At 45.6% G+C, this 25,943-nt stretch overlaps 1 protein-coding gene across 2 annotated transcripts in view; it reads left to right on the top strand.

Annotated features, from left to right (window-relative positions):
* The first annotated feature begins 7,967 nt into the window (after window positions 1-7,967).
* The window catches only part of TMEM59 (transmembrane protein 59), a 31,181-nt gene continuing 13,205 nt past the window's right edge, over window positions 7,968-25,943 (top strand). The window contains exons 1-4 of one of the 2 annotated variants that reach the window (XM_085885227.1): window positions 7,968-8,256; window positions 8,441-8,543; window positions 23,323-23,417; window positions 24,153-24,296. In XM_085885227.1, coding sequence (XP_085741353.1) covers window positions 8,107-8,256; window positions 8,441-8,543; window positions 23,323-23,417; window positions 24,153-24,296 — 492 coding nt within the window. In that variant the 5' untranslated portion in view covers window positions 7,968-8,106. The remainder of the gene's footprint in view (window positions 8,257-8,440; window positions 8,544-23,322; window positions 23,418-24,152; window positions 24,297-25,943) is intronic. The other variant, XM_085885226.1, reaches the window with a different exon arrangement.

Here is a 25,943-nt window from a genome sequence, read left to right as displayed (position 1 = left end):
GTAGTCTTGTAAATCACCTTTATACCTTATTTAACATGTCCAAGTACTACTAAAAAGAAGGGTTTTGGAAGTGACAATAAAGCGATTTGTATTCTCCTGTTTAAGTCCATCATTAAATTTAAATAAAATAAGTCTAGAGACGGCAATGGTTCACGAGCGGTATTTGACGATGTAGATTGTTTCAGAAGTCAAGGATGAGACAATGTGATAATTTTTGACCAAGTTATAAAAATGATCAACATGATGTGGTACGAGTGACCGGTTATTAGCTGCAAAATGTCGAAAACCCAGTTTCGTTCAACAACTTTCAAAATTTGACCTTTGCATAACCTTAAAAGGTCACAAAACAATGTTGTGGACATTAAAATAAGGAAACAGGATACGTGCTATCGCTTATTGGAGTTAGTTCGTCGAAGAAGGTCGAAAACCCGGTTTGACTCCCACAACTTTGAAAATTTGACCTTTGTGAACTTTAAAGGTCAAGGATTATGACCTTTGGTGCAAAACTTCCTCCAGAAAATTCCAGGAACAATATAACGTCATATAGGCTATATGGCATTTCGCACTCCTCGGATTATCCATACTTTGATGAAATCAGCTAAAAACAAACTTGAAGGGGGAGCCACGGGCAAGGTGTTCGAGATAGAGCAAAATGGTTTCAAGACTTTAGGTGGGGAATGACCTCAAGATTATGCAAAAAAAATATTGTCATCCTCGCTCTCAAAGTTTGGGCGGTCGTATATTTTTTGTCAAAATTCGCAATTTTCTAAGTTCGTGACCTTGTGACCTTGACCTTGGGACGAAAATAAAAAATCGAGCTCCGTGGGGCTATGCAGGTGCCATTGGGCTAACCAAATACCGAAACCGCTGCCATATTCGACAAACCCCCTCGGAGAAGATGTAACTTGAAATCGGCTACCCCCTAAAAACATGTTTTTTGGGCGTGGCTCCCCCCCTAATGAGCGCACCACGCCCATTCTCAGGAAAACACAACTCGATCATGATATAAACCTTCCACCCAAATTTTATCAGGATCGGATCAAAACCCACGGAGCTATGCTCGGGACAGACAGACAGACCCATAACGAATATAGTGGTCACTTACTGACTCGTGAACCAATAAAGATTTTAATAGTTGTAAAATAAATTGATTCTGAGTTTTACCGCCGTTTTTGCAGTGTCTAACACACCACCTTATCCAACAGATGACATTAATTATTTGTGCTTGTTGTTTGTGTCCTTTATGAAATCATTAAAAACAATCAGCTTCCTCTTTGGAATGATTTTCAATATTGTTTGACTGCTCGACAGGCAGACAGAGTGAAGCATTATCTCACTCCTCTCTGTGCATGAGCGATTGATACAAATTCAGAGACAAAGTACTGTTCAATGGCAGGTTTGTGTTTGGATTCATGTTCCGGTTCATGTTCAAAATGTAATATTCAATTTAAATAAGTTGTTCCTCGATCATAAACTGACATTTGTAGACAGACAAACGGACAGAAGTGAATCAATTGCTTAACCCCGCTCTTCTCTTCGGGTGTGCGGGTTAACTCGAGTGAAGTCAATGGCACGCCATTGCAAATCCACATGATTCCCACCGAAAGCAAAGTTCAAATATGACAAAAAGTTCCACCAGGAATGACCAGATATAAAATTTTGGGTTAATTTTTTTTCTCATTTTGACCCCTGTAACCTCAATTCCCCACCCGTTTGGGCATGAGCCAGGGATTTAATCCAAAAACTCTACATATTTCATGCGTCTCCCAATGTTGATTGCATGTTCAAAGTTTCATTCAAAAAACATTTTAAAATGTGCTTTTTTAACTTGGCCCTGATGCTGTTCTTGCACCTTCATATCATGCCATGTGCTAATCATAATCACCAAGTTTTGTGTATTTCTGCACAACCATTTAGGAGATTGTCAGGTCAGATTAGATCTGTGACTTGCTAAAGATACCATGAAACCTGCACTAACCTGTTTCATGGACCGGTTGGTTGCCACTTAACCGTCTCCCCCACCAAGTTTCTTGGTGAGTAGGGTGTATGACATGGACACCCAGCAGGATTAAAAACAAAACCTGTCAAAGGGTGGAGGAGCTCCTTGTCTAGCCAACAGCCATCCATATTGAGTGCCCAACTGTGTCTGCGGATGTCCTGCTACAGTTGAGTTACTTTTGATTTGGAGGTTGGTGGCAGTTCTTGCACTCTGGCCACAGTAAAACCCTTCATCACAAAACATACCAAAAGCAAAAAGAAATCTGAAAACCCAGCCCTTGGGAGTACCTTCTGTGCAGCTTCCCTTTGCAGGGTAGCGAACCAGATGACGGGGTTGGGGCAAAGCCTTCAGGATCCCCAATCTTTGATGATTGGAGGGAAACCACTGGGTAACCTTCCAGGGTCAGATTGCGGTCGTGTGTGTCAGGGAAGTGCTGAGGTGTCGTCCACCAGACGGCGGTCTCCTTGGGTTAACCTGAGGCAGTCCCTTCGGGTGGGTGCCTGGAATGTCCTATCCCTAAGAGAGGATGGTCACCTGTCTCTGTTATCATATGAGCTCAAGCTTTTGGACATCGGTATTGCAACTCTCTCTGAGGTACGGACACCGGATTGCGGCGAGATAATGGCGGGTGTTTACACCAACCATTGGTCTGGTCACTCTGATGATTACAATGCCCAAGGAGTTGCTGTCGCTGTGCCCAATACGCTGACTCCAATGATAAGTGAGGTAACACCGCTCAACGAGTGCATTATGAGACTGAGGATTCGTCACTCCTTAGGTGTCATTTCCCTGGTCTCTGTATTTGCTCCAACTGAGGCGAGTGATCTCTCCATGAAGGATGCATTCTACGCCACGCTCGAGTCTGTGGTTGATCAGTGCCCCAGGCGAGATACTTTTCTGGTATTGGGGGATTTCAATGCATCGACTGGAACTGATAGGGATGGTTATGAGACATGTGTTGCTCCCCATGGGTCTGGAACTGTGAAGCATAATCGCACTAAGTTCCTTAACTTTGCAAGAAGTCATGGACTTAGGGTTTCATGGTTTCAGCACTCACAAGCTCATCGCTAGACTTGGTATTCCAACGCTGGTGGTGTGGCAAAGGTGATTGACAATGTGCTCGTTGATGGTTGCTGAAGGATGATCCAGAACTGCAAGGTCCACCGGAGTGCTCACTTCCGCAATAATGACCACCGACTTGTTGCAGCAACTCTGAAGTTGCAACTTCAATCCAGGAGAATGGTACCATCCCACTCTAGGCTAGATGTTGGCAAGCTCAAGGATGAGAGGGTAGCTGAGGATTTGTGAACGGGCTGAGTGGAGATTTGGGGGGTCTGGGTGCTTTGGGGGATCCTGAAGAGTTGTGGAGTGCCTTCCAGACCACCGTGCTTGATGTTGCCGGTGGATGTCTTGGAATTTTGTTGGGTGAATAAGAATTTTGCCTCAAGGAACACTAGATATCCTTGACCAGAGTCGCAGGGCCAGGCTGAATGGCAGAGCTGAGCTGTTCAGGGAGCTGAGGCGCAAAACTGTACGTGCACCAAGTGTGGACAAGGAGGCCTATGTGCAAGGAATCTGTGAGGGGGTAGAGCATCACGTGTGGTCAAGTGATTCTCGTCCTGCTTGCAGGAGAACTTCCGCATTGCGTTCATCCAATCCCATCCCTCGGTGTATTGCAGTTAGAGCAGAGGGTGGTGGGCTCTTGACAGTGGAGTCAAAAAGAGAAGGCCTGCTTGGCCGGTGACTTTGAGTGGCTGTACCAGGCTGATCCACCAGCTGTCGAGTTGGATGTCAGGGGTGTTACCATCCCTATTGCAGACCCTCCAATCAACTGCGGTCCACCTTCGTTTGTGTAAACACAGGCTGTGGTGAACCGGTTGAAATGGGGTTAAGCTCCTGGGATTTGTGGCATCCATGCTGAATTTCTCAAGGCTGGTGGAAATGCTTACTCGTGTCGTTGCATGCAATTCTGTGCTCCATCTGGAACACAGGCATCCTCCCAACGGACTGGAAGAAGGGCCTTGTTGTCCCCCTCTGGAAAGGGAAGGGTGATCGCCAAGACTGCAACAACTACCGAGGGGTGACGCTGCTGTCAATGCCGGGCAAGGTTTTTGCTCGGATAATTATTGATGGGGTTCGCCAACATCTGCTTGTGCACCAGCATCCAGAGCAGTCAGGCTCAACACCAAAGAGGTCAATGATTGACCGCATCCTTGCTCTTCGGGTCCTCACTCGATGCAGACGAGAGTTTCGGCAGGGGCTGCTTACAGCCTATGCTGATCTACGTAAAGTGTTTGATTCAGTGAATTGAGAAGCCCTCTGGAAGATTCTTGGTCTTTGTGGGGTGCGACCAAAACTGATCAATCTGATGTCTGAACTCCACACTGTGTGACATGTGGTGATACCATCTCCGACTTATTTCCAGTTGTTATTGGAGTTTGTCTGGGATGTGTCCTCGCCCCCACACCTTTCAGCACTTGTATGGACTGGATTCTGGGGAGGATGTCGGAGAGATCAAGCTGCGGTGCTTAGTTTGGAAATGTCAAGATCTCTGACCTTGATGTCGCAGATGATAGTCATCTTTGCAGAGACTCTGGATATCCTTTTGGGGGCCCTCGAGGTGCTGAAGGAAGTCAGTGCCACTGAGATTACAGGTCTCCTGGGTCAAATCTAAGATCCAGGCTTTCAATGACATCTTGGATGCTGTTGTCCTGTCTGTACCTTTTTGTTGTGAGGATGCTGAGGTCATGGAGAGTTTCCCTTACCTTGCAAGTGATATTCATGTCTCTGCTGGCTGTGAGCCAGAGGTCAACAGACATCTGTGTCAGGCCTGGGGAGTCATGGATTCACTGGATCATGGGGTGTGGCGCTGCCGGTACCTGTGCGGGAGGACGAAAGTCTGAGTCTTCATGTCCTTGGTGCTTCCATTTTTGTTCTACGGATGTGACACTTGGACTCTGACCATGGATCTGAGACGGAGACTTAATACCTTTGCTGCCAGGTCTCTTCAGAGAATCCTTGGCTATCGCTGGTCAGACTTTGTGTCCAACGAGTGGTTGCTGAGAGAGACTCAAATGAGATTTGTTTCCTGCATAGTCCGTGTGCGTCCTTTGCGGTTGTATGGACATGTGGCTCATTTTCCTGATGCTGATCCTGCTCACCAGATTCTCTCAGCGAGGGAGCCTAATGAGTGGAGGAGATCAATTGGCCAACCACGTGCCTCGTGGTTGCAGTAGATTGATCAACATCTCAACGAGATGCGGAAGTGCCAGGCGTCTGCCTAGGGAATGGCCAGACGGAGACCCTTGGAGTACCGGCGGAAAGTGGACGCAGTGACGCGCTGCTCCGGCGCATGCTCCCATACCTGACCTGACATTTTGGAGAAAGCATGACGGACAGAGATGATTCCAATATGCCCCCGTTAGTTTTTTTTCAAAAAGCTAATTATGATAACTTATCGTTGTTGCCCTTCACGTGACAGGTAAGAACACCTGTCAACTGGTTGAAACAATTTTGGCCTGTCTTTCTGGAACCGCCTGGTCTGTCGATGGCGGTCAACTGTGGCAGGAATTTGTAATTTGTTGAGTGCCGATTCAATTCACCTACTCTTCACGGAAGACGCTGTGGGTTTTTTACATCCAACAACTTCCGCCAGCAGATTACACACCCAGCCTCCCATCCATCTGGGGGATGATGCTGCACATATTGATGAATCGTCCTACACATGAAATGCCAGGGTGACAGTTTATAGCTGGATCGAGATTGAAATCGAGGCTGGACCACTTTGATGTGTATATACACGTGGGAACAGGTTAAGCATGGGTTGCATTTGTCTGGATTGTTGCAGTAACAGATAAAATAATTCAGAACCTTCACGTTTATCAAAAATAAAACTATGTATTGGAGAAGTACGCATGTTGGACGACTAACCAGTTAAAATCAGAGGTTTTGTTGATGTGTTGTCATCACAAAATGAGGGTCATGTATTTAACAGCACTATTTTACACCAACAAACACACTGACTTTACAGTGGGGCTTGCATCCTGTGATTATAAGGCTTGAGATCAGTGAATAATGAATGTCTCAATCGGTCAATGTAAAATCATGTCTTCTGCAACACCTCCTTTTCATCCCCCGAAGAAGTCACCAGAGAGAATCCAAAAGGAGTTGTTGCCAATCCTGGTGTGAAGCAGCCTCCAACTGTGCCAGAGTCTGCACAGGAGGGTCCATTTTCTTAATTCTGTGCCCAAAAATGACCCAAGCGTGCTCTATGAGACTTGAATCAGGACTTATTGCTGCCCAGGGCACTGTTGTGATGAAATTGCTTTGCAATAAGGCAAGGTCAACTCTACAGTATTTGAACCAGCAGCACCCTATCATAACGGTCCACCACCTAATGGGATGGACTCCACAATGTTCTTCGATGTATCAGCTGGATTCTGTTGCCGCCAAAACCTGAGTTATAACATCAGTCGTGTGCAGGAGAAATCGGCTTCCATCACACCGATAGATCTTCCTCCAGGATGCAGTCGGTGTTCATGTTGACGTGCTCGGTTCCTTGCCAACAAGGCTGCTTTGTGTCCTGTAGTGATGAGAGGGTCTTCTAGGTGTGCTGGCTTTGTGACATATTGACACGAAGCCGGTTCTGAACAGTTCTCTCTCTTGGATACCCTCTGAGGGGGATTCCATTCACGTCACAATACCCCCATTGTTGTTGAAAAAGGAATATGTCTGACAAGCTTGATCAAGCTGCACTTCGGCCTTTTTTTTTTTTTAGCAGCATCTCACGTAGCGAACGCTGCTTTAAGAACGCCTGGCATTCCTTCTCCTTCTCCTTCTCCTTCTCCTTCTCCTTCTCCTTCTCCTTCTCCTTCTCCTTCTCCTTCTCCTTCTCCTTCTCCTTCTCCTTCTCCTTCTCCAGACAAAACCTTTATATTAGGACTTGGCTCTTTTATATACACGATCCGGATCTTAAATACTAAGCACTTGTACACATCCTCGCATTGACGGTGCCTTTTGAGAGCATCTATCATGAACTTTTAAATATATTCGGACATTTGCTTTAAAGTTTCGAAAAGTTCACGTTACTATTTAAAGATTATTCCATTTAATGTGTTGTAATTTCGTAAATACATTATTTATTTCGTTAATACACTATATTTCGTAAATACCTAAATACACTATGACGGGTCTCGCTATTGGCTTAATCAAGGCACGTGACGAAATATCAGAAGTTGTTGTTGTTGTTTTTTGCCGACAAAACCTTTAGGATGCTGCTCTTGGACACATTTGTCCTTGTTTTGTTTGTTTGAGATCAACCTAGGACCTCGGTCGTCCAAATTGGTGCCTGTCTTTAACATCATTGGTTTGTTGACGTTTGAGGAGCAATCTGCTGACAACGGTCCAACAGAAGCCAAGTGGACACGCCCATTTTCACCGCACAACATCCCAGCATTGTTCGAAACAATAATTTGCCATCTTTGGGCTTCTTTTGTCCGAGTCTTCTCAGGGCCGTCGTCACGTGGTCCTCCAATGAAAGTATTAAATAATTAAATGATCTATCATTACCTTTTCCAAACCTTGATGAGGTGAAAGTAAGTTTGTTTGTTTGTATTTTTACAAGTTGATACTCCGAACTTGCTGGGTGAAGACCAGCTCTAGCGATAAATGGAGAATGCAGCAGCCGATTCACATCGTGCATGGACGGTTTAAATGAATTTGTGTTTGGAATGCTTTACTCTCCCCCCCCTCCCACGTGTACATTATAATTCCAGGCCGTTTCTATCATTATTTATCATAAATATTTCAGATATTTATTGATGACGACTTCAGGAATTTTGGGCGGTGTATTGGTAAATCTAACTACACTCGATTATTTTTATTCTGATTTTTTTTTTTTTCAAACGTATATTCCGTGTAGAATGAATAAATACTGAGGAACTGCGTGCTTTTCACTTTGTATCAGTTTCAAGGATGTAATTCGAGAAGCATCAACAACAACAGGAAGGCTGTTCGGTGGTGGTGGAGGAGAGAGTAGAGACGGGACCCTGCCCGTCTGCCTGACGTACTCGTACGCGGCTGTCGCTGGTTTCGCGAACGGTCGAGTCATGGAGTCGCGTCGTCACTGCGGTTTTGGAGCTCTCGCCGTGCTGCTGCTCGCACTCTCCACCTCGGTCGGCGCCTCCACTGCCCTTGATCTCGCCTTGGGCGACACTTCCTCTTGCGCCGAACGCTGCGCCATCAACAATGGGACCAAGGTTGGCCCTCCGTCGGCGTTTGCTTGATTGAAGACCTGTAGTAATGGACAGGCTGACACTGCGTGTTGACTCGTAACATCGTAGTATTTGACGTGTAGTCTCTCTTTCTGTGAGTTCTCGCACCCACAACCACAACCACCACCACCACCACCACAACCTCTTTATCCCCCACCTCTCCCGTCAGAACCTGTTGAGCGCTTGTTCCCGTGGCTGCCGACTGTTTGCTATTTGCCAATTTGTGGACGACGGACGGAACCTGCACGATACCCGACGGGATTGTGAAGCAGGTGAGTTGTTCACCTGCAGATGACGTATAGTCACACACCTGGGCTGAAGCTCAACCGTTGCCTGACAGATCGCTGTTTGATTTGTTCATTAATATCTCCTACCTCCCCCCCCCCCCTACACCAATCCGTGAAATCGAGCTTGGACTCACGGTTGATTAGAAATGAGTTTGACAGGTCCATGTGACATGGTGGGATTGGAGATGGAAGAGGACCAGCAACCTGATATCGGTGTGAGAGGAGCAGGACTTCTTCTTCTGCCAAAATTATTCCCACGTTCATGTGGGCTTCACCTCCGTCTTTCAGGAACCGCCTAGTTCGGATTTGAATTTGGCAGTTGTGGCGGTGATGGATCGTCTACTCTTTGCAAAGGATGCCGTGGGATCTTTAACATCCACCAACTAAAGGCAGCAGATTGGACGCCCAGTTTACCGTCCGTCCAAGGGACGACACACACATTGATGGAACACCAGGGCGGCAGTTTATATCTGGGCCGAGATGCGAACCCAGGCGAGACGGCTCAGAATCGAGTGTGTACTTACAGATAGGAGCCATACTCCAAGTCAATTTGAATAAACCTCTTGTCAAGAGCAGTAAATATTTGGAGTGAAAGTTACTCAACGTTGGTCAATATTTACTCTTTTAGTTTTGTTTTAAATGTTTACATTTGGTTGCCCTTCATATCCGAAGAAGGCCATTCACATGAACCATGCGAATCACCTGGTTAATTTGTTTCTAATGCAGAGGCTGCTGAACGGTAAGATTAGCAAGCAGTGCAACCTGTTGTGAAGGAAGCTCCACGAAGACCAGACTACTTGCTACCCACTGGTCATGCAGAAATTTGTTACTTGGCCAGGGTGCCAGTAATAATGCACCAACTCTCCGTGTACGAGACCGTGTGATCTTTAACATCCACCAAATGCTAGCGGGTGGGACGCCCTGTTTAACGTTCGTCCGAGGGATGGTGCGCACATTAATGGATCACACCAGGTTGACGGTTTATTGCTGGGTCAAGATTCGAACCCAGGCTCAATAGCTCAGAGGTGAGTGTGCATACCTCGAGGTTCTCCTGCCAGCGCATACATAATTAGAAAGGCATTCAGTGGAGCGCATTCCTCCACCACGTAATGCCTGATCGATGAGAACATATCAGGCCCAACATATTTTTGAAATATCAGGCTATACATAGTTTTTGGCCCAATCTCTCAATGGTGAAGAATCACTTTGAAAATTAAATAATTCTCGTATGCAGATCTGGATTCGGATCTTCACTGAAATTGAATCAGTTCTTCCTTGTCACACACCCAACCTGTCCACCAAGTTTCATCCGAATCCGTCAACAACTTTTTGAGATATCGTGCTACATATCATTTTTGACCTGATCTCTCACTGGTGAAGAATCACTTAAAAAATAAATTCTAGCAGCCGGATCTAAATCCACACCAAAATCTAATCAGTTCGTCCTGTCACACACTAAACCTGTCCATAAAATTTCATCCAGATCCCTCCACAACATTTTGAGATATCCTGCACACAAACAAACAAACGAACAGACAGAAAGGGGTGAAAACATAACCTCCTTCACCCTCGGTGGCGGAGGTATAAAACATGTGAATGGGGCATGTTTGCAGAGTGCAAGCTGAAGGCGTCCCGGCGATGTCGCGCACTGTAGGATTTGTTATTTATTTATTTGGCATGGGGGCTGTGTACTTTGTACCGCTTACCTGTTTTGTTTATTTTGTCAAGAATGAACCTTGACCAGAAATAGAATCGCTATCTTTCCAGACTCCTATGACACAATCTCTTATTCTTCATTTACTTCATTTATTTAATGGCTTGCAGAAAGCAAGCACAAGCCACTGCTTCAAATAAATAGAATGCTTTAACAATCCACTTCATTTACAGTGCCTTCAGGAAGTATTCACACCCCTCGACTTGTCTCATTTTGTTGTGTTACAACCTGAATGTAAAATGGATTAAACTTTAATTTTTCGTTTCACCGATCGACACTAAATATCCCATAATGACAAAGTGAAAGCACATTTCTAGAAATTTTTACAAGTTATTCAAAAATGAAATGCTGAAATGTCTTGCGTCAATCAGTACTCAACCGCAGGACGCGTCAATGACGCAGGACATGTCAGCTTTTCGTTTTTAATTGGTGTGTAAAAACTTCGAAAAACATCTTTTCACTTTGTCATTATGGGGTATTTTGTGTTGATCGGTGACAAAAAAATTCAATTTAATCCATTTTAAATTCAGCCTGGAACACAACAAAATGTGAAAAAGTCAAGGTGTGTGTGTGTGTGTGTGTGTGTGTGTGTGTGTGTGTGTGTGTGTGTGTGTGTGTGTGTGTGTGTGTGTGTGTGTGTGTGTGTGTGTGTGTGTGTGTGTGTGTGTGTGTACATACATACATATAGTGTTACGGTTGTGGAAATTCACAGAACACCATACAGGTCCTTTTGATCAGTTACAGTATGTCGATAAGTCTGTGTTCAGATAGATTTCCCCTCCGTCGTCTAGCGGAAATTATTTGTGTAACAGGGCTGTGATCTTTGAGGCAGTGTTTTTCTTTTGCTATCTTTATTTTGGACCAACCGCTTCACAACAACCACCTCCACCTTCTCCACAACCGCCTTCACAACAACCACCTTAACCACAACCAACTACCCCACCATCACAACTGCCTCAACCACAACCACCACCGCGTTTCCACCTCAGCACACGCTTGCTAGAAGCCTGGCATTCATCGAGGGAGAACGGACGACGGCCTCACCCCTCCCCCCAACGAATAACCCTGCGAGAGGAACAAAAAGCAACGAAAGCTATGGAAAAGGCAAAAGAAAGGCCCTGATCCAGGAGAAAAAACTCCCTTCTTCTGGAAGTTTCCCGCGCGTGCTGGAAGAAGGGGCGGGAGGCGAGGGCGGGCAGAGCTCGAGATATAAGGAGGAGGGGCAGGCTCCGGTGTGTGTGCGCGTACGCTGAAGCTCTCTCTGGGCTCTGGATCGCGCTCGCTGGATTGCGCTCGCTGGATCGCGTGCGGATTGGGTCGGTAGTCGTGACTGAGTCACTTTGGATTGTGTGCGGAGTCTGATCGTGGAGGACATGAGCTCGGGGAACTCACCACGGTCACGTTTTTGGATTCGCTATATATGCTAGATATCCCTTATTGTCGGGTTTTCCGTGTCTGTGTGTCTGTGTGTCTGTGTGTGTCTGCAACGCGAGGCTCCACAACACGAACCAGCAAACCGATTTCGATGAAACTTTGCCAACAGGTGCCATATGGTCTGGGAATGTGTGTGTTTGAATTTCATTGCCTAGCAACCACCCGTTGCTTGTAGCGGCCGAAAAACCGCGTACAGTATTTTCAATACTTGTCCTTCAGTTTTGAATGTAGAGAAACGAGACTTCGGAATTAAACACTTCGAGATATTTAGAAAATTTTACTCAAGCCGATTTTTGATTGAGGTTTTATTTTTCAAATGGTAGTCCTTCAAAAATCGGGTGTCTATTTACCGTCATTTTTTATGAGGGGCTTAGGAAAGTGGGCGGAGCTTAGGGAAAGTGGACGTGGTTGATGAAAAGTGGGAGTGGTGTAGGAAAGTGAGAGTGGTGTAGGAAAGGGGGCTTGGCTTATGGAAAGTGGGCGTGGCTTATGAAAAATATTGTGTGGCTCAGGAGGTGTGGTCAAACAGCATTGAGAGAAGTTTATCGGGTTGTGTGTGTGTGTGTGTGTGTGTGTGTGTGTGTGTGTGTGTGTGTGTGTGTGTGTGTGTGTGTGTGTGTGTGTGTGTGTGTGTGTGCCTAGCGCGAGGCTCCACAGCGCAAACCAGCAAACCGATTATTTTTCAAATGGTAGTCCTTCAAAAAATAGGGTGTCCATTTACCGTCATTTTTTATGAGGAGTGCCAGTTGGCAAAATACTCAATAGGAAAAATCTTGCCAGGCAGAGGAACAATTGTATGTGAACCAATACGTCTTGGCAATGAATCTTCGTCAGAAAAATCAGTCAGAATGAAAAACATCGTATCCAGCGCTTCGATCCTAGTGAATCCCTCGTTGCCTACCGGCTTGTCTCTTTCCTTCCTTTTATGGGTTTGTGTGTGTGTGTGTTCGTGGCGCCAGTCCCATAAGTAAAAATTCACAAGTGACTGTACATAATAACTATAGACAAACGGTTGTAGTTCTCTTTCTGCCTGTGTCCTGTTCCCTTACCCCCATTGCTTGCATACGTGCTATAGTAATAAATGCCCTTGTGTGAATGTGACCTGTTTGTTGCGTCCTTTCCTGTCATTGACTGCCATTATTATGTACGGGAATTTAGCTGGCTTTTTAATAGCCGATAAAGTAATAGGATCCGGCGGGGCTTGGCGATATACACCGCTCGGCAAATCGCAAACGGAGCGAGCTGCTTAGCGGCTCGTTTCCAAGCAGGTCCCGTCGAGGTGTAAATCCCCGGCATTTCTGTCTGCACGCATAGTTAGGTAAATCGACAATTCTGCGATCTGACCCTGTCGCGCGCGGACAGAAAAGCTGGCTGATTTTCGGTGTGATTAAAGATACACCCGTAGCTGGATTTCGGCGTTGTTCCGAAAGCTGCGACTAGGTTTGCCTGTTTGGTGGGCGAGAATGGCCGCCATTGGCTAGAAGCGGTCGCCCGCACGCTGACGGGCAGGAAACTATTACAATATGTTACAGTTCTGGAAACCATAAGCATTCAACATACAGATGTCCCAAAAGTCAGTTATGTCGTTAAGTATGTGTGTAGTCAGATCCCCTTCCTTTTGTCTAGTGGAAGAATCAAAGGCGTGCGTTGCGATTTCTTTTAGTTCGGTTATTACCTCTAACAAGCCATCCAACAACCATCCCATCTGCATGACCCCTCGGCCCATTACGATCCACCGTACCATCGCGCTTGCAGCCCTTGATTCGCGGGCCACAGCGCACCCTTACCTGAGATGGATTCCCGAGGATGTTTGAGGCAGTTTCACCACCAAGACCTTTCTCGAACACGCGCGGAGGGGAGGGTCGGCTTTCTCTAAACAAGGCCGAAACCCTGCCCCGGAAAGGTATGCCATGGGACCCTGTCCAATCAAAGGCGGACAACAAGGTGTGTTCACCAAGGGCCTCTCCCCGTTGAGGGAGGTTAAAAAAATCCCCGAGCACTCTCTGAGAGCCGAGTTTTGTTGTGTTTTCGCTGTCAGGAGGGTTGAGCAGAAGGTCGTCGAGGTGGCGAACGTGTCTCTGCTGGCCCTCTACAAGGAAGGAAAGAGCGACCATGACCCCCCCCTCCATGGACCCAGCCATTCACCACCCGAGCTCCGCCACAAACCTCGAGTCCCATACGTGCGACTGGGGACCAAACCAGCGACCATTGTCAGATGCCGCAGCACGGAGTACCCCCTTTCTCCAACGGCCAGGTACCCATCCGAACTCTGACCCCTAGCTTGTCTCTCTCCTCGGCTGCGAGGGTCCAATAAAGAACTCTGGGTTTCTTTTCATTTGTGTGTGTCTGCGTGTGGGCCCGTTTGACAAGTAGAACTGAATAAGTGTTTTTGGAACATTGTAAATACTGCTTGCATATTCGCATTAAGTCTTGCCTTTGCCTTTTACTGTAAATAAAACTTGTTAAAAATGTCCCCAGTTCATTTCCGTCCTTTCTTAGATTGGTCCAGCATGGTTCGGATCTGAGTTTAGGCGGGGTTTTATCCTTGGTAATCTAACAATTGTAGCCGAGACGTCCTGGGCAGGCCCGCTCGACTGCATCCGAGCCGGAAAGGTGGGTGGCAGAGCCGTAGTCGGTAGGTGTAATTTTACCGCTGCCGGTAGAGTGAATCCGGTTTGGCCAGGCGTTCCGAGGGCGTGGATCCCTGGTAGCCGAGACCGCGTGGTTACTTAGGTACATTGGATCTAGACAAAACAACCCTACGCCACACATTTGAAATATTGGCGACCACGGTGGGTTAAACGACCCGCCGGTTCGCAGAGTTATCCGAGCGACGACGGCCTACAATTCCGGGGAGTCTGGGGGAGACAACATAACCTCCCCCACCTGGTGGTCGTTATCGCCACCGACCCCCAGCCCACAACAATATATATATATATATATATATATATATATATATATATATATATATATATATATATATATATATATATATATATACAGGGGGCTGCAAAAGTAGGTATACAGTAAGGACTGTACTTGTTTTCATTTCTGTATACCCCCGTTTGCAGCCTGATATATATACTTACGAATTTGGAAGCCTTGTGCACACAGACAGACAGCCATCCCCATAGCTTAGTTATTTCGATAAATATGTGTTTCAAGTTAGAATCCATCCCCTAGTCTAGTGGGAATTGGATGTTCATGCGCTGCGGAGTTATTTTGATAGTTAGGATTTTTTACTACAACAACAACACTGCTCGAGGAATTGTCCGCGCTGTTCGCGCGCTTATGAAGTGTTTCGTTCTGGCCTGGCGCCAAATGAGAATGCGGCATTTTTCGGACAATGGGCAATGAGCGGATCAGAGCCGGGGCAGTCCTTTGCAAGAAGGCGGAGCCGTGACACGCGGTCCGTCCAATGAGAGCAGGCCACGCATGAGTGAACCGCGCCCGAGAAGACGATGAAGGATCAGAGAACAAATAATTGCGCCCCGTCTGCTCGAGCGTGTGGTCTGATCCCATCTCGCTGGCACTGGTCCGGTTCTCGGAACGCATCTCTCCACGCTGGTCTGGTCTGGCCTCATCTCTTCGCTGGCACTGGTCTGCGTCTGGCTGCCCTGGTCCGTCTTCTGGCGACTGGAGCTCCGGGAAGTTGTGGACGTCCAGCCGCGCGCTCGCGGCCAGGTAGCCAGCCACGTTCTCGTCCCTCAGCTCGACTTCCCTCCGAGCTGAAGGAATAATAAAGACCCTTGAGGTCCATCTCTTTTCTTTGGGTGTGTGTCTGTGTGCGGGCCTGTCTTGTTTAAGAAGCAACTTGTTTAGTGCTTTTGCTGTACATTATTTGCATCCTTTATAGTCGGTTTAACTCTGTCCTTTATGTGTCCCTTCCCCCTATTGTAAATACATATTCCTTATGTTTAATGTTTCAGCTCGTCTTTGTCCTTTCCTTCATTGGCTTAGCACAGTGTGTGTTGGGGAATTAAAAAGGCCATTGTTGCCGTAGTTGTGTGCATATGGACCGACGGGACCTCGGTAACCATCCGCTCGGGTTACGCACGGGTCGAGCACGGTTACGGCTTGTCCCGTTCGAGCTCCGCCGAGGGTGTGAATACTCGGTAGTTCACCACGTGGGCCTCTAGGTATTTTGAAGTTTAGCAAATAACCCTGTACCATGTGGTTGATTTATTGACGATTCACGTTCCTATAAGGGACCCGTACATTAGGAGTTATCTGAGGGTAATGATCTGAATTCCGGGTGTTCGGTGGAGCCGACTCTACAGCTCCAACTAGCTGTCGTGCTCGTCGCCGATACCTGGCCCACAACAACATATAGGTATTGTTGCGGGCCGGAGTCCGGTGACGAGAACGACCGCTCGGTGGGGAAAGTTACGTCGTCTCCCACCAGACTCCCAGAGTTGTGAGGCGGCGGGTCGCTTCACCGACCGTGGACGCCAATTCCTCCAACGCGTAGTGTCGGGTGTTTTTGTCTCGAACCAATTTACCTAATTAACCACGTGGTGTCGTCTACCGGGGAACCATGCCCTCGGTATGTCTTGCCGAACCGGATCACTCTACCAACTACCTTTCCAGTTCGGATGCAGCCGAGCGGACCCACCAAGAACGTACCGGCTAGGATGTGGAAATAGATTATCGGGTATAAAAACCCGGCTAAACTCAGATCCGAACCATGCTGGACCAATGAAGAAAAAGACGAAAACGAACTGGGAACATTTCTAATAATGGTTTATTTACAAAAGGACTCTGAGCAGACTTATCACGGGATATTCAGGCAAGATTAACAATGATCAAACACTTAAACAGTTCTACTTAAAGACGGTGCCACACACTCAGACGCACACTCAGCCAAAAATTATCCCAGGTGTATTGCAAAGGACCCCCGCAGCCAGAGAGTTTGGTGAGCTGAGGTCGCAGTTCTTTTGGGGTGCCTGCACGTTGGAGGGAAGGGATGCTCCGTGGTGCGGCACCTGTCAGTGGTCGTGCAGCTCTGCCCACAGCTACACACGCGGAGACCGTGTCCGCGAAGGAGCCGGGCGGAGCAGAGCGGAGTCCGAGACGGGGATCAGGGCCACCGACAGGACCCACGAGAGACCCGGTCAAGATCAGATGCCCTCGAACCAGCGCAACAGACGGGCCGCCGAGGCGAGACTCGTGCAGACCCTCCGCATTACGACCCTCCTTCTTTCGTTGGCAACCCGCGACTCCAACCGTCTCACTCCAACCACTGTCTCAATCCAACGCTGTTTCTCTCCAACCTCAGACTCCAGCTAACATGGCCGACCCACACAGAATTCTCTCTCTATCCTCTCAGGGTGGTGCCGTAATTTATCTCCCAGCCAAGGACTCTACGCTGAGGATCACTTCGTAATTTATCGATCTCTCTCAGCGGGGAAGGGCCTTGGTGAAGCCGACGCCACTGTCCACCCTGATTGGACAGGGCCTCCATGGGTCTGCCCTTACTGGCCGGGAGAAACCCGCCCCCCTCCCCCCCCTCCACTCGTTTCTGGACTCGTCAAGAAGAAGCCACAACACAAAGATTTTGCCCCGGCCAACGGGCATTCGGATACAGCAGGTGGACAGTGGATCGTGATGGGGGATGGGATGTAAAGATTCATTACCCGAACTAAAAAAAACATCGCAAAGCACCCCTTTAATTTCCCACTAAACACGAGGAGGGAATCTGTCTACACATATACTTAACGGCATAACTAACTTTGGGTCAGCCGTATGTTTGAATGCATACGGTTCCTAGAACTGTAACAGTATGTATGTGTGTGTGTATACACACATGCACACATAAAGATCGGTGTCTTCTGGATGACGTAGAAAACTGAATTTTTTTTGTGCCGATGGATCGCGAAGACGTTACACCAGGACAAATCACAGAATCGTTGGAAAGCATTAGTAAATGAAAATATAAATATATAAATGAAAAATCAAATGCAGGTGAGTGACCCGAGACAAAGGAGAAACACTGTTCATATGCTTACACAACGGGGATCAGGGCCACCGACAGTATGCAAAATTTCAGCTTTTTAGCCCACCGAGAAAGTCCTAAACATTTAGAAGTGAATGAGTGGTTATAAAAAGCATTTACGAAATTGACAATCTCATTTTTTCCTGTGATTCTTATCGCTCACATGAGTGATCCCTTATGAGGGATTTACCAACTAACTGCATGCTATTGAGGATCATTTGAGCAAATGCCTTGTATGTTTCATAGTATTGGTTGTACCAACTAACATGGGTTGGTTTACAATTTGCATTTGCGCATGTTATTCATGATATTGGGAGCCAAGGTTCAAATCCCATATTAGTGTGTTGATTTTAACCATTGTCCCCTTTTTTATTATTATTAACGTGCCAAAACGAAGTTTTTGCAAGATATGTGAGTCAGCTTGGATGTTTTTTTTTTTTTTGTTTGTTTGTCTGTAATCACGTATAAAAAATTCTGCAGAGCACAGTTATCATTGGAAATTTTTGTAACTTCGCATATCAGAGGCCTATAGAGGTCCCTTTCAGTGCACAAAATTTTGAAGGTCAAGGTCACTTTGTCGCAAATCAGGGGAGTCGACGAAACCCTTATTTTTTGAGTAATTTTGATCGGATCGTCTTCAAACTTCATGGGAATATAGTTCATGGTCTGGCACTCAGCTGATTAATTTTTGGTGGCGATTGGCCTTGACCTTCATGGTTAGCGCCTAAGGTCAAACATTTGACCCCAAGGTCAAATTTTCAAGTTTTAGGAACCATATTGTGTAGTACCTCAAATTGAACACCTCGATGAGTGCTTTCTAGATATGTCAAGCTTGAGACATTATGACATCATTTGGTGACGTTATTAGGCAAACGCATATTTTTCATGGTTACTCTGTAGAACGATTCTCATCGGAATCTCTCGTAGGCAGATATTCCTCAAGGAGTCGCTCCTGGTGGATAGCAGCTCTGTTCACCTCAGTGTGACCTTAAAGAAGTCACACGTGGTCACCTTTTGGCAAGATACAGGTCACCCTGCGGGTGACATTGGTTTCTTTCTTTTTTTTTTAATGGATAAACACTGCAAAAAACAAAAACAGTGCCCACTTGTACTGTGAAAACACAGTGTATCAAAAATACAACTGAGAGAATAATAATAGTAAAAGAAAAACAAGATGATAGAATCGTACATACAAAACAACATTATCATAAGTATACTGTAAGTTCGGGAATTTTAGCAAATTGTATTGACCATCTGTGAAAAAATTGCTTACCAAAAAATTTCTTCACCAACGTATTCATCTAGGTGTCTACTAACACCTATCAATTGGTGCAAACCCAAATCCTTGTGGAAAATTCTGGGGAGCCAATCAAAGTTCGGGCGCTCAGAGGGCCTGCGCGAAAAAAATCGGAAAATCAACTTTTGCCAATATTGACTTGTGGGATGTCTAACTAGGGTTTTTGTGGGTGCTGAATTGATTCCAACCATTATTTTTGAGAAAAAACACTCCTTGATCATATAAAATGTATTTTATTGACATTTTTTTAACAGAACTGTGCTCAATGGAAATGTTGCTTCGTCAGCTTTTACAACCTTATTCATCAAACTCCCCAGTATCTTCCTCACTCCTCTTGTCATCCAGCTGGTTTATGTTCAGGCAAGAGTTCCCATGACAGATGCCGCAAGCAGAAATACACTTGACTCCTTGCTTTTTACAGCAGCACCTGAGTGAGCTGTAGTCCCCCACAAAGTTGCAGCTGGCAAATGTCAGGAGGTAGTCTGGTGCAATGGGGTCTGTAGAAGGGACTGTTGCATATCCTTGCTCAGTGAGTTTCCATCCATAGTCCCGGGCATCCAACGATGGACTTTGCAGCATCAGCCTGTCTCTAGTCTGGAGGTAAGCTCGGAGAGAGTGCTGTGCTGCAGCTCCTGTTGTCAGGGGGAGTTTATCAGGCTTTATGCTCCCAGTAGCAGCTCGCTTGCTGAAGATGTCGAATCTCAAGTCTTCCAAGTCTTTGGAGGATTTCCCATGGAACATGAGCATGAAAAGATCACAGCCTGCTTTAATGATATCACCTTTCTCAGCTCGGATGTCCATAAACACGTCCATTGCCCTCTCTGCTTCATCAGTCTTGCAGAGCTTGCTTAGCAAAGTTGGTTTGCTAAACCGAAAAATTGCAGACACTGTATCGCAGCCAGAGAAGCTGTGCAAGAATATGAGATACCTCCGATATATCTCTGGGAGGGCCTCCCGGATCTTTCCGACATCGTAAGATGTTTATTTGGCTGTGGTGAGGAAGATCGGATGGTCTGCAATATGATGAATCAGCATAACCAGGACGTCTGTGTCCTCAACCCTCACCTCGACAGGGGACTCTCTTGCCTCATCTAGAGCTGCGCGGACGATTGAGGTGTCGGCATCATCGGAGCATTGCTGTACACTGATTGCATTCCTACTAAATGTCTCAACAAGGAGCAGAACGAACAGGGCTTTGTTGTTCTTGTTATCGAGGAACTTTTCTCTTGCAATGATGATTTTGAGATCCAGACGAATCTGAATGTCACAGCATGCATTCTTTGTTCGTCTTAAGTGGTCATGGTCCTTGGTGGAGCTGCCATATCCATCAAAGACCACCGTTATCCGGAGGCGATGGCTCCCCATGGACTTCACAAACCGGAGGTAGCTCTCGGCAACATCCTTCCAAGTAAGGATAGCCTCCCACTTGACATTGTGCAGGAGCCACCCACCATCAACCACAAGGCTTGTGCAGGGGGGTTGTTCAACAGGTGCCACACATGCCTTCAGGGACCTTGCTAGGGCAGCCTTGTCTGGCTTTCGCAACTTTTGATTTTTGTCAAACAGATCCGTGGGTGGCCTTTATTGGAGACTTTTGAGAGCGTATGCTTTTCAATCCCGGAACCACCACAGATGAAACACCTCAAGCCAGGTTCAGTCACATCCTTGTCCATACTGTCCTAAAAATGACATTTTTTTGTAAACAACAGACAGGACATAAAATTTTGACACAAAACAGACAGAACACACATACAGTGATGTGTTTTAACATTAATAGGTCCACTCTACGTTGAATATATTCAACTTCTATTGAGTCCGGTACACAATAATTTTATAGCTAAAAGCTCTTAGCAAACGTCAGCTAACACAGAGAATTCTACTGAGCATGAGCACAAGTATAACCAACAATATAGCAGTGGTTTCAAAAATGTTGTATGCTGGTTTCAGCACGATTTGAACAATCTGAATCAATTGAGCCAAATTACCGCAAAACACAGTCTGAGATATCTAAAAATGTATCATATCAATATTTTACGGCTAGGGATTCATTTTTCCTCAAATCTAATGGTTGGAATCAATTCAGCACCCTGAAAAACCCCGAGTGAGACATCCCACAAGTCAATATTGACAAAAGTTAATTTTTCCCATCCTCTCAGCACCCGAACTTTGATTGGCTCCCCAGAATTTTCCACAAGGATTTGGGTTTGCACTAATTGATAGGTGTTAGTAGACACCTAGATGAATATGTTGGTGAAGAAATTTTTGGTAAGCAATTTTTTCACAGATGGTCAATACAATTTGCTAAAATTCCCTAACTATGTATTATACTTTTAGATGTATTGTGTGCTCTTGAGCCTGGATGTTGTTGGGTGACCTACAGTGGCATCTGGTAAATTGTGACACACTGGTATTATTGCGGGCAGACTGAACAAGTGACCAGAGACCACTCTCCATCTTGCCAGTAAGACACTGCACAGCATAGCTTCCAAAGGAAGCACTTGCTCTGGTGAACCTTGATGGAATCCATGATGGAGGTAGCATGCTCTTCAGACATGCTGGAACTTCTTCTGTGTGCAGTCTGAACATCAGACCCAGACCTGCTACACTTCTCCTGTGTGGTCGGGGATCGATATTCAATTCCTGTGGAGGGGCCTAGATGATGCGTTCAGTACGATGTTGCACATCATCCAGCTTTTTAAGGTGGCACTTGCAGACATCCATACGAGGGGAGCATATTCCATTGTGCTCCGGACATGGGCTTTGTACACTTGAGTTCGGCCAAGCGGATCCAAGTATGGAGCAATACTGTGAAGGGTACTCGCTCTTTGTCCATCCCTAACAGCGATGGAGTCCACGTGAGACTGGAAACCCAACCTCCGGGAGAACCTGACTCAAAGTATGTCAAGCTCGTGTACATGCTGCAAGGGCTTTCCACCCATGAAGAACTCTGGAGGATGCTTGCTTGGTAGTCGTCTACTGAGAGACAATACCTTGCATTTATCGGTAGCAAACTGAACATTCCATTTCTGTCCCCACTTGTAGATCTTCTGGAGGTCATCGCTCAAAGAAACGGTAGCATTCACTTCATCCAGCAGGCAGGTAGGGTTATGCAGGTTGTCGCACAGATTGTTAATGTAGACAAGAAACAAGGTGGGCCCAATAATTGATCCTTGAGGTACTGATGGATTAATTGGAGTTGGTTTGGATGTTTGGCCATTAACCACTACCTGGATATGTCTGTCCATCAAGTAGCTGGATAATCACTGTAACACCTACCCTCCAACTCCATTAGCAACCAGCTTGACCGGCAAACCCTTGTGCCATACTTGATCAAATGCAACTTTGATGTCAAGTGCTTCAATTGTACCTTCCTGACACCTGTTGATACAACACATCCACTCATGACTCAGATACGTGAGTAAATCAGAGGCTGAGTGACCAGGACGGACGCCAAACTGATTGTTGCTGATGAGGTAGTTTCCAATGAGATGTTTCCTCAGTGTGCTGTTGACTCTCTCCATAACCTTGCTGATGCAGCTTAGGAGACTTATGGGCCTATAATTGTCTGGAACAGAGCAAGAGTTCTTTATATGCACTGGCACTACATTGGCTATCTTCCAAGAGAAAGGGAAGTGGCCATGGCTAAAGCAGAAACAAAACAGTTTGGCAAAAGGTATGGCAAGAGCTAATGCACACTCTTTGAGAACTCCATTTCCAATTCCGTCAGGTCCGGATGCCTTATTTATGTCTAGCTTCTGCAGGATCCATCTGATGTCACGAGGCCTGAACTTTATGGTGTCCAAGTGAATGTTGGTGCAAGCTGTGAGATCGGGAATGTCATTTTCAGCGGAACCAATTGTACACTTTGATGCAAGATGATCGCAGAAGATGTCTGCTTTTTCCTGGGATGTGGCAAAGGTCTGACCATCCTTCTGCAATGTTGGGATAGTTTAATGTCGTCCTTTCCCTTGTATCATCTTCACTGCCCACCACCAATCACGAGGTCTGGTTGCTTCAGAAGTCAGCCGAGCTTTTGTCCTCTGAAAGTGTTGTCTTTTTGCCTCCTTCTCCGCTTTCTGATAATTCTGCCTTGTCCCTCTCAGACCATCGTGGGTAACAGCACATGGGCTCTTGCTCCAGTTGGTATATGCCAGACAGCTTTATTAGCCATTTGGCAAGCCTCAGTAAACCAGGGAATATCAGTTAGTAGAACGGTGACCTCTGTATGGGGAATGAATTTCTCCATGCCTAACTTGATGATTGTCTCAATATTGTTGCAATGTCCTGATTGGTCCATATTAATTTTATTTTTTTCTGGTTGCAGCTTGTACAGAGGCTTACAACAATGCAGCTGAAGAGGAGAGCTGCATTGCAGGTTGTCAATTTCAGCAACCTCTGGCAGAGCTCAGGCAGCAACAGGTATTTGAACGAAACCTTTTAAAAAAAATTTTTATTCCTTTTTTGACAGTTTCTGAGGTTCATGGAAGAGTTGTCCACATACGTCACACACGTCCATATCTGCAACACACGGCTTGATGCCCGCCAAACACGGCCATTGATCTTATGGGGTGGGGGACAAGTAGGTACCCCGGCGGTGTCGTACAGACGGCACTTTTCTCTCAATAGTTAGCGGGGCACCTTTAGGGATAAATCTCCCTCCAGATGTAGTTTGTCGATGCTCTAGCCTCTTGATGCAGAGCGCCGAGCAAGGAAGCAGCATGTACCATTTTTAAAGTCTTTGGTATGAATCGGCAGGGGTCTGAATCAAACTGCCGACCTCCCAGACTCAGAGCGGATACTAACAATAATGTTGCCCTATTTTATTTTTCTAACCTTTAATTTTTAAAGTGCTTTATTATTCGTTAATTGGTGTACATTAGTGTTCCCAGTTCAAAATGTAAAATCAGTGGTCTTATGCTTGACCTGTGTAATCAACTTGTGATTCTTTATACATTAATCTGCTGTCCAGTCAGTCTTTTAAGAGGAAAATGTGAACTTAAAATAAAGAAATGCAAATTTAGTTTGGAAAGGGAAGATCGTTTTTTTAAAATTTGACTTTATTTGGGAACAGAATGTATAGCTTACCATTTACCCAGCATGATTTGGATGCACCCATTTTGATTCTTCCTCCTAATTTGTACTCTGTATACCCAGTTGGCAACAATGCTTCCACACATGCACACGCTCAGTGTTCTTGGCTCATCGTGGGCCCGTTTACTCGACTCTGCTCACGGACTACTTTCCTCTTCTTGGACCTTCTATCTGCAGGCAGACGATGGACGTGTTGTCGTGTTCCAGGTAAGAGCTAAAACTATTCTTATACTGATTTGTCTTTTCCGTAATAACTTTAATTTTCATTAAAAGTCAAGAGAGCTTCACAAAGCACATCAAAAGCTGTATTGCTCTCCCTTATTTGCTCCTGTGTGATCTCTTGATTGGGCTGCTTCCTCTCATCAGTCTTGCTTCACTAATAAAGTTAGTTGCCATTTGATTTGCAACTTTAATGTGTGGTTTCTTAAGGTCGTTAGAAGTTTCTTTTGGAATATGATATCCTGCCTTGTCATGTCTACATCTGAATGTAATTTAAAGACTAGTTTTTGAAAACTGTTTTTTTTATTTTTTTCAAATATTTTCACAAAGAAATCAGATTGTTGTCAAAAGCTGGGTTTCCCCTTTATGTTTAATTTTGGTAGCTGCCTTGCCGCAGCCATGTGACGGTATTTGTTCCCTCCGGTACCACGTTTTTTTATGATGCCACCCTGAGGTGACCATTTCTGAGACTCCCTTCACTAGCCTGTTCAGTAAACTTCTACCAAAAGTTGAAAGACATGTATGATCGACTTGTGCAGGTACCACACTGTGTGAACAGAGCTGTGTTGGCTCTCTATCCTTGAAGGATGGCACACAGTTGACCTGATTTTTATTTTATTTTTTTAACTCTTGTATTACCATTTCAAGAATATTGGCATGGTTTAAACAAACAAGCTCGAATGAGCTAAGATCCTCGTCCTCTTAAGGATGACATCATAAAAACGAATATGACGTCATTGTGATGTATCAGGTTTGCAATAAATGATCTGTGCTAATGCCCGGCTTGATTCCCGCAAAGAAAATTCAAACAGCTTGCCTAGCTTCGGAGATAATGGTATAGGCGATTTCCATTAGCGGCGATATGACGTCAACTTTTTTTCTAGGAAGAATTTCCAAAATCGGAGATGGTTACTGCCTGCGCGTGGGCTTTCTGCATATCAGGCATGAGAGTAAGTTTAAAAAAAATTAGCTGAAAAAAAAACGATGGGCCTAGGCCGAAGGCGAGGCGAAAACATTTTTAGGCCGGGGTTCAGGGGCCTGGGCGGCCCCCGAACGCTAAAGGTTCCAGGTGTTCTCACCTGCATTCCACTGCATTTCCTGGTCCCTTTTAAGAGGATTGTGTATAGTGTTGTCCTTGTTAACAGGGTAAAAGCACTGAAGACAATCATTGAAGACATGAAATTCATCTTGCAAATTATTAATCAATGTTGTAATGTAAATTGTTGTCAAAATTCATTGTACAAATCATGAATCAATCTGTAGGATAATATTCTTTCATTGTCTTTATAGCAAATTAAACAAAGTTGACAATAATTGATACCAAGTTGCAAAATAAGTTTGCATAATAAGTGGACAATAATTGATACCAAGTTGCATAATAAGTTGATAAGTTGCAATAAAGTTTGCATAATAAGTTCACAATTGGTAACACTGTTGCATCCACTAGTTGTTGAGTTCTTGAGTCGATAATGTCGACAGGCGCCTAACCACTGAACATTGTTCACTTCTTTGTCTTTTGGTTCAGATTGTGCTTTTTCTTGCTTGCACGTTGGTGGGAAAGTCTTGCCTTCTTTGCAGCCTTCTCAGTCAGTTCTTTGGTCTTGCGCTTGGTCAACTTACTGAGAGCAGCTGCAC

The sequence above is a fragment of the Eptatretus burgeri genome, chromosome 6 (assembly GCF_056783735.1).
Source record: "Eptatretus burgeri isolate ZD-2024b chromosome 6, Ebu_testis_v1, whole genome shotgun sequence".
NCBI lineage: Eukaryota > Metazoa > Chordata > Myxini > Myxiniformes > Myxinidae > Eptatretus > Eptatretus burgeri.
Note: the sequence above shows the minus strand (reverse complement) of the source record. Positions and strands in the feature narration are given on the sequence as shown.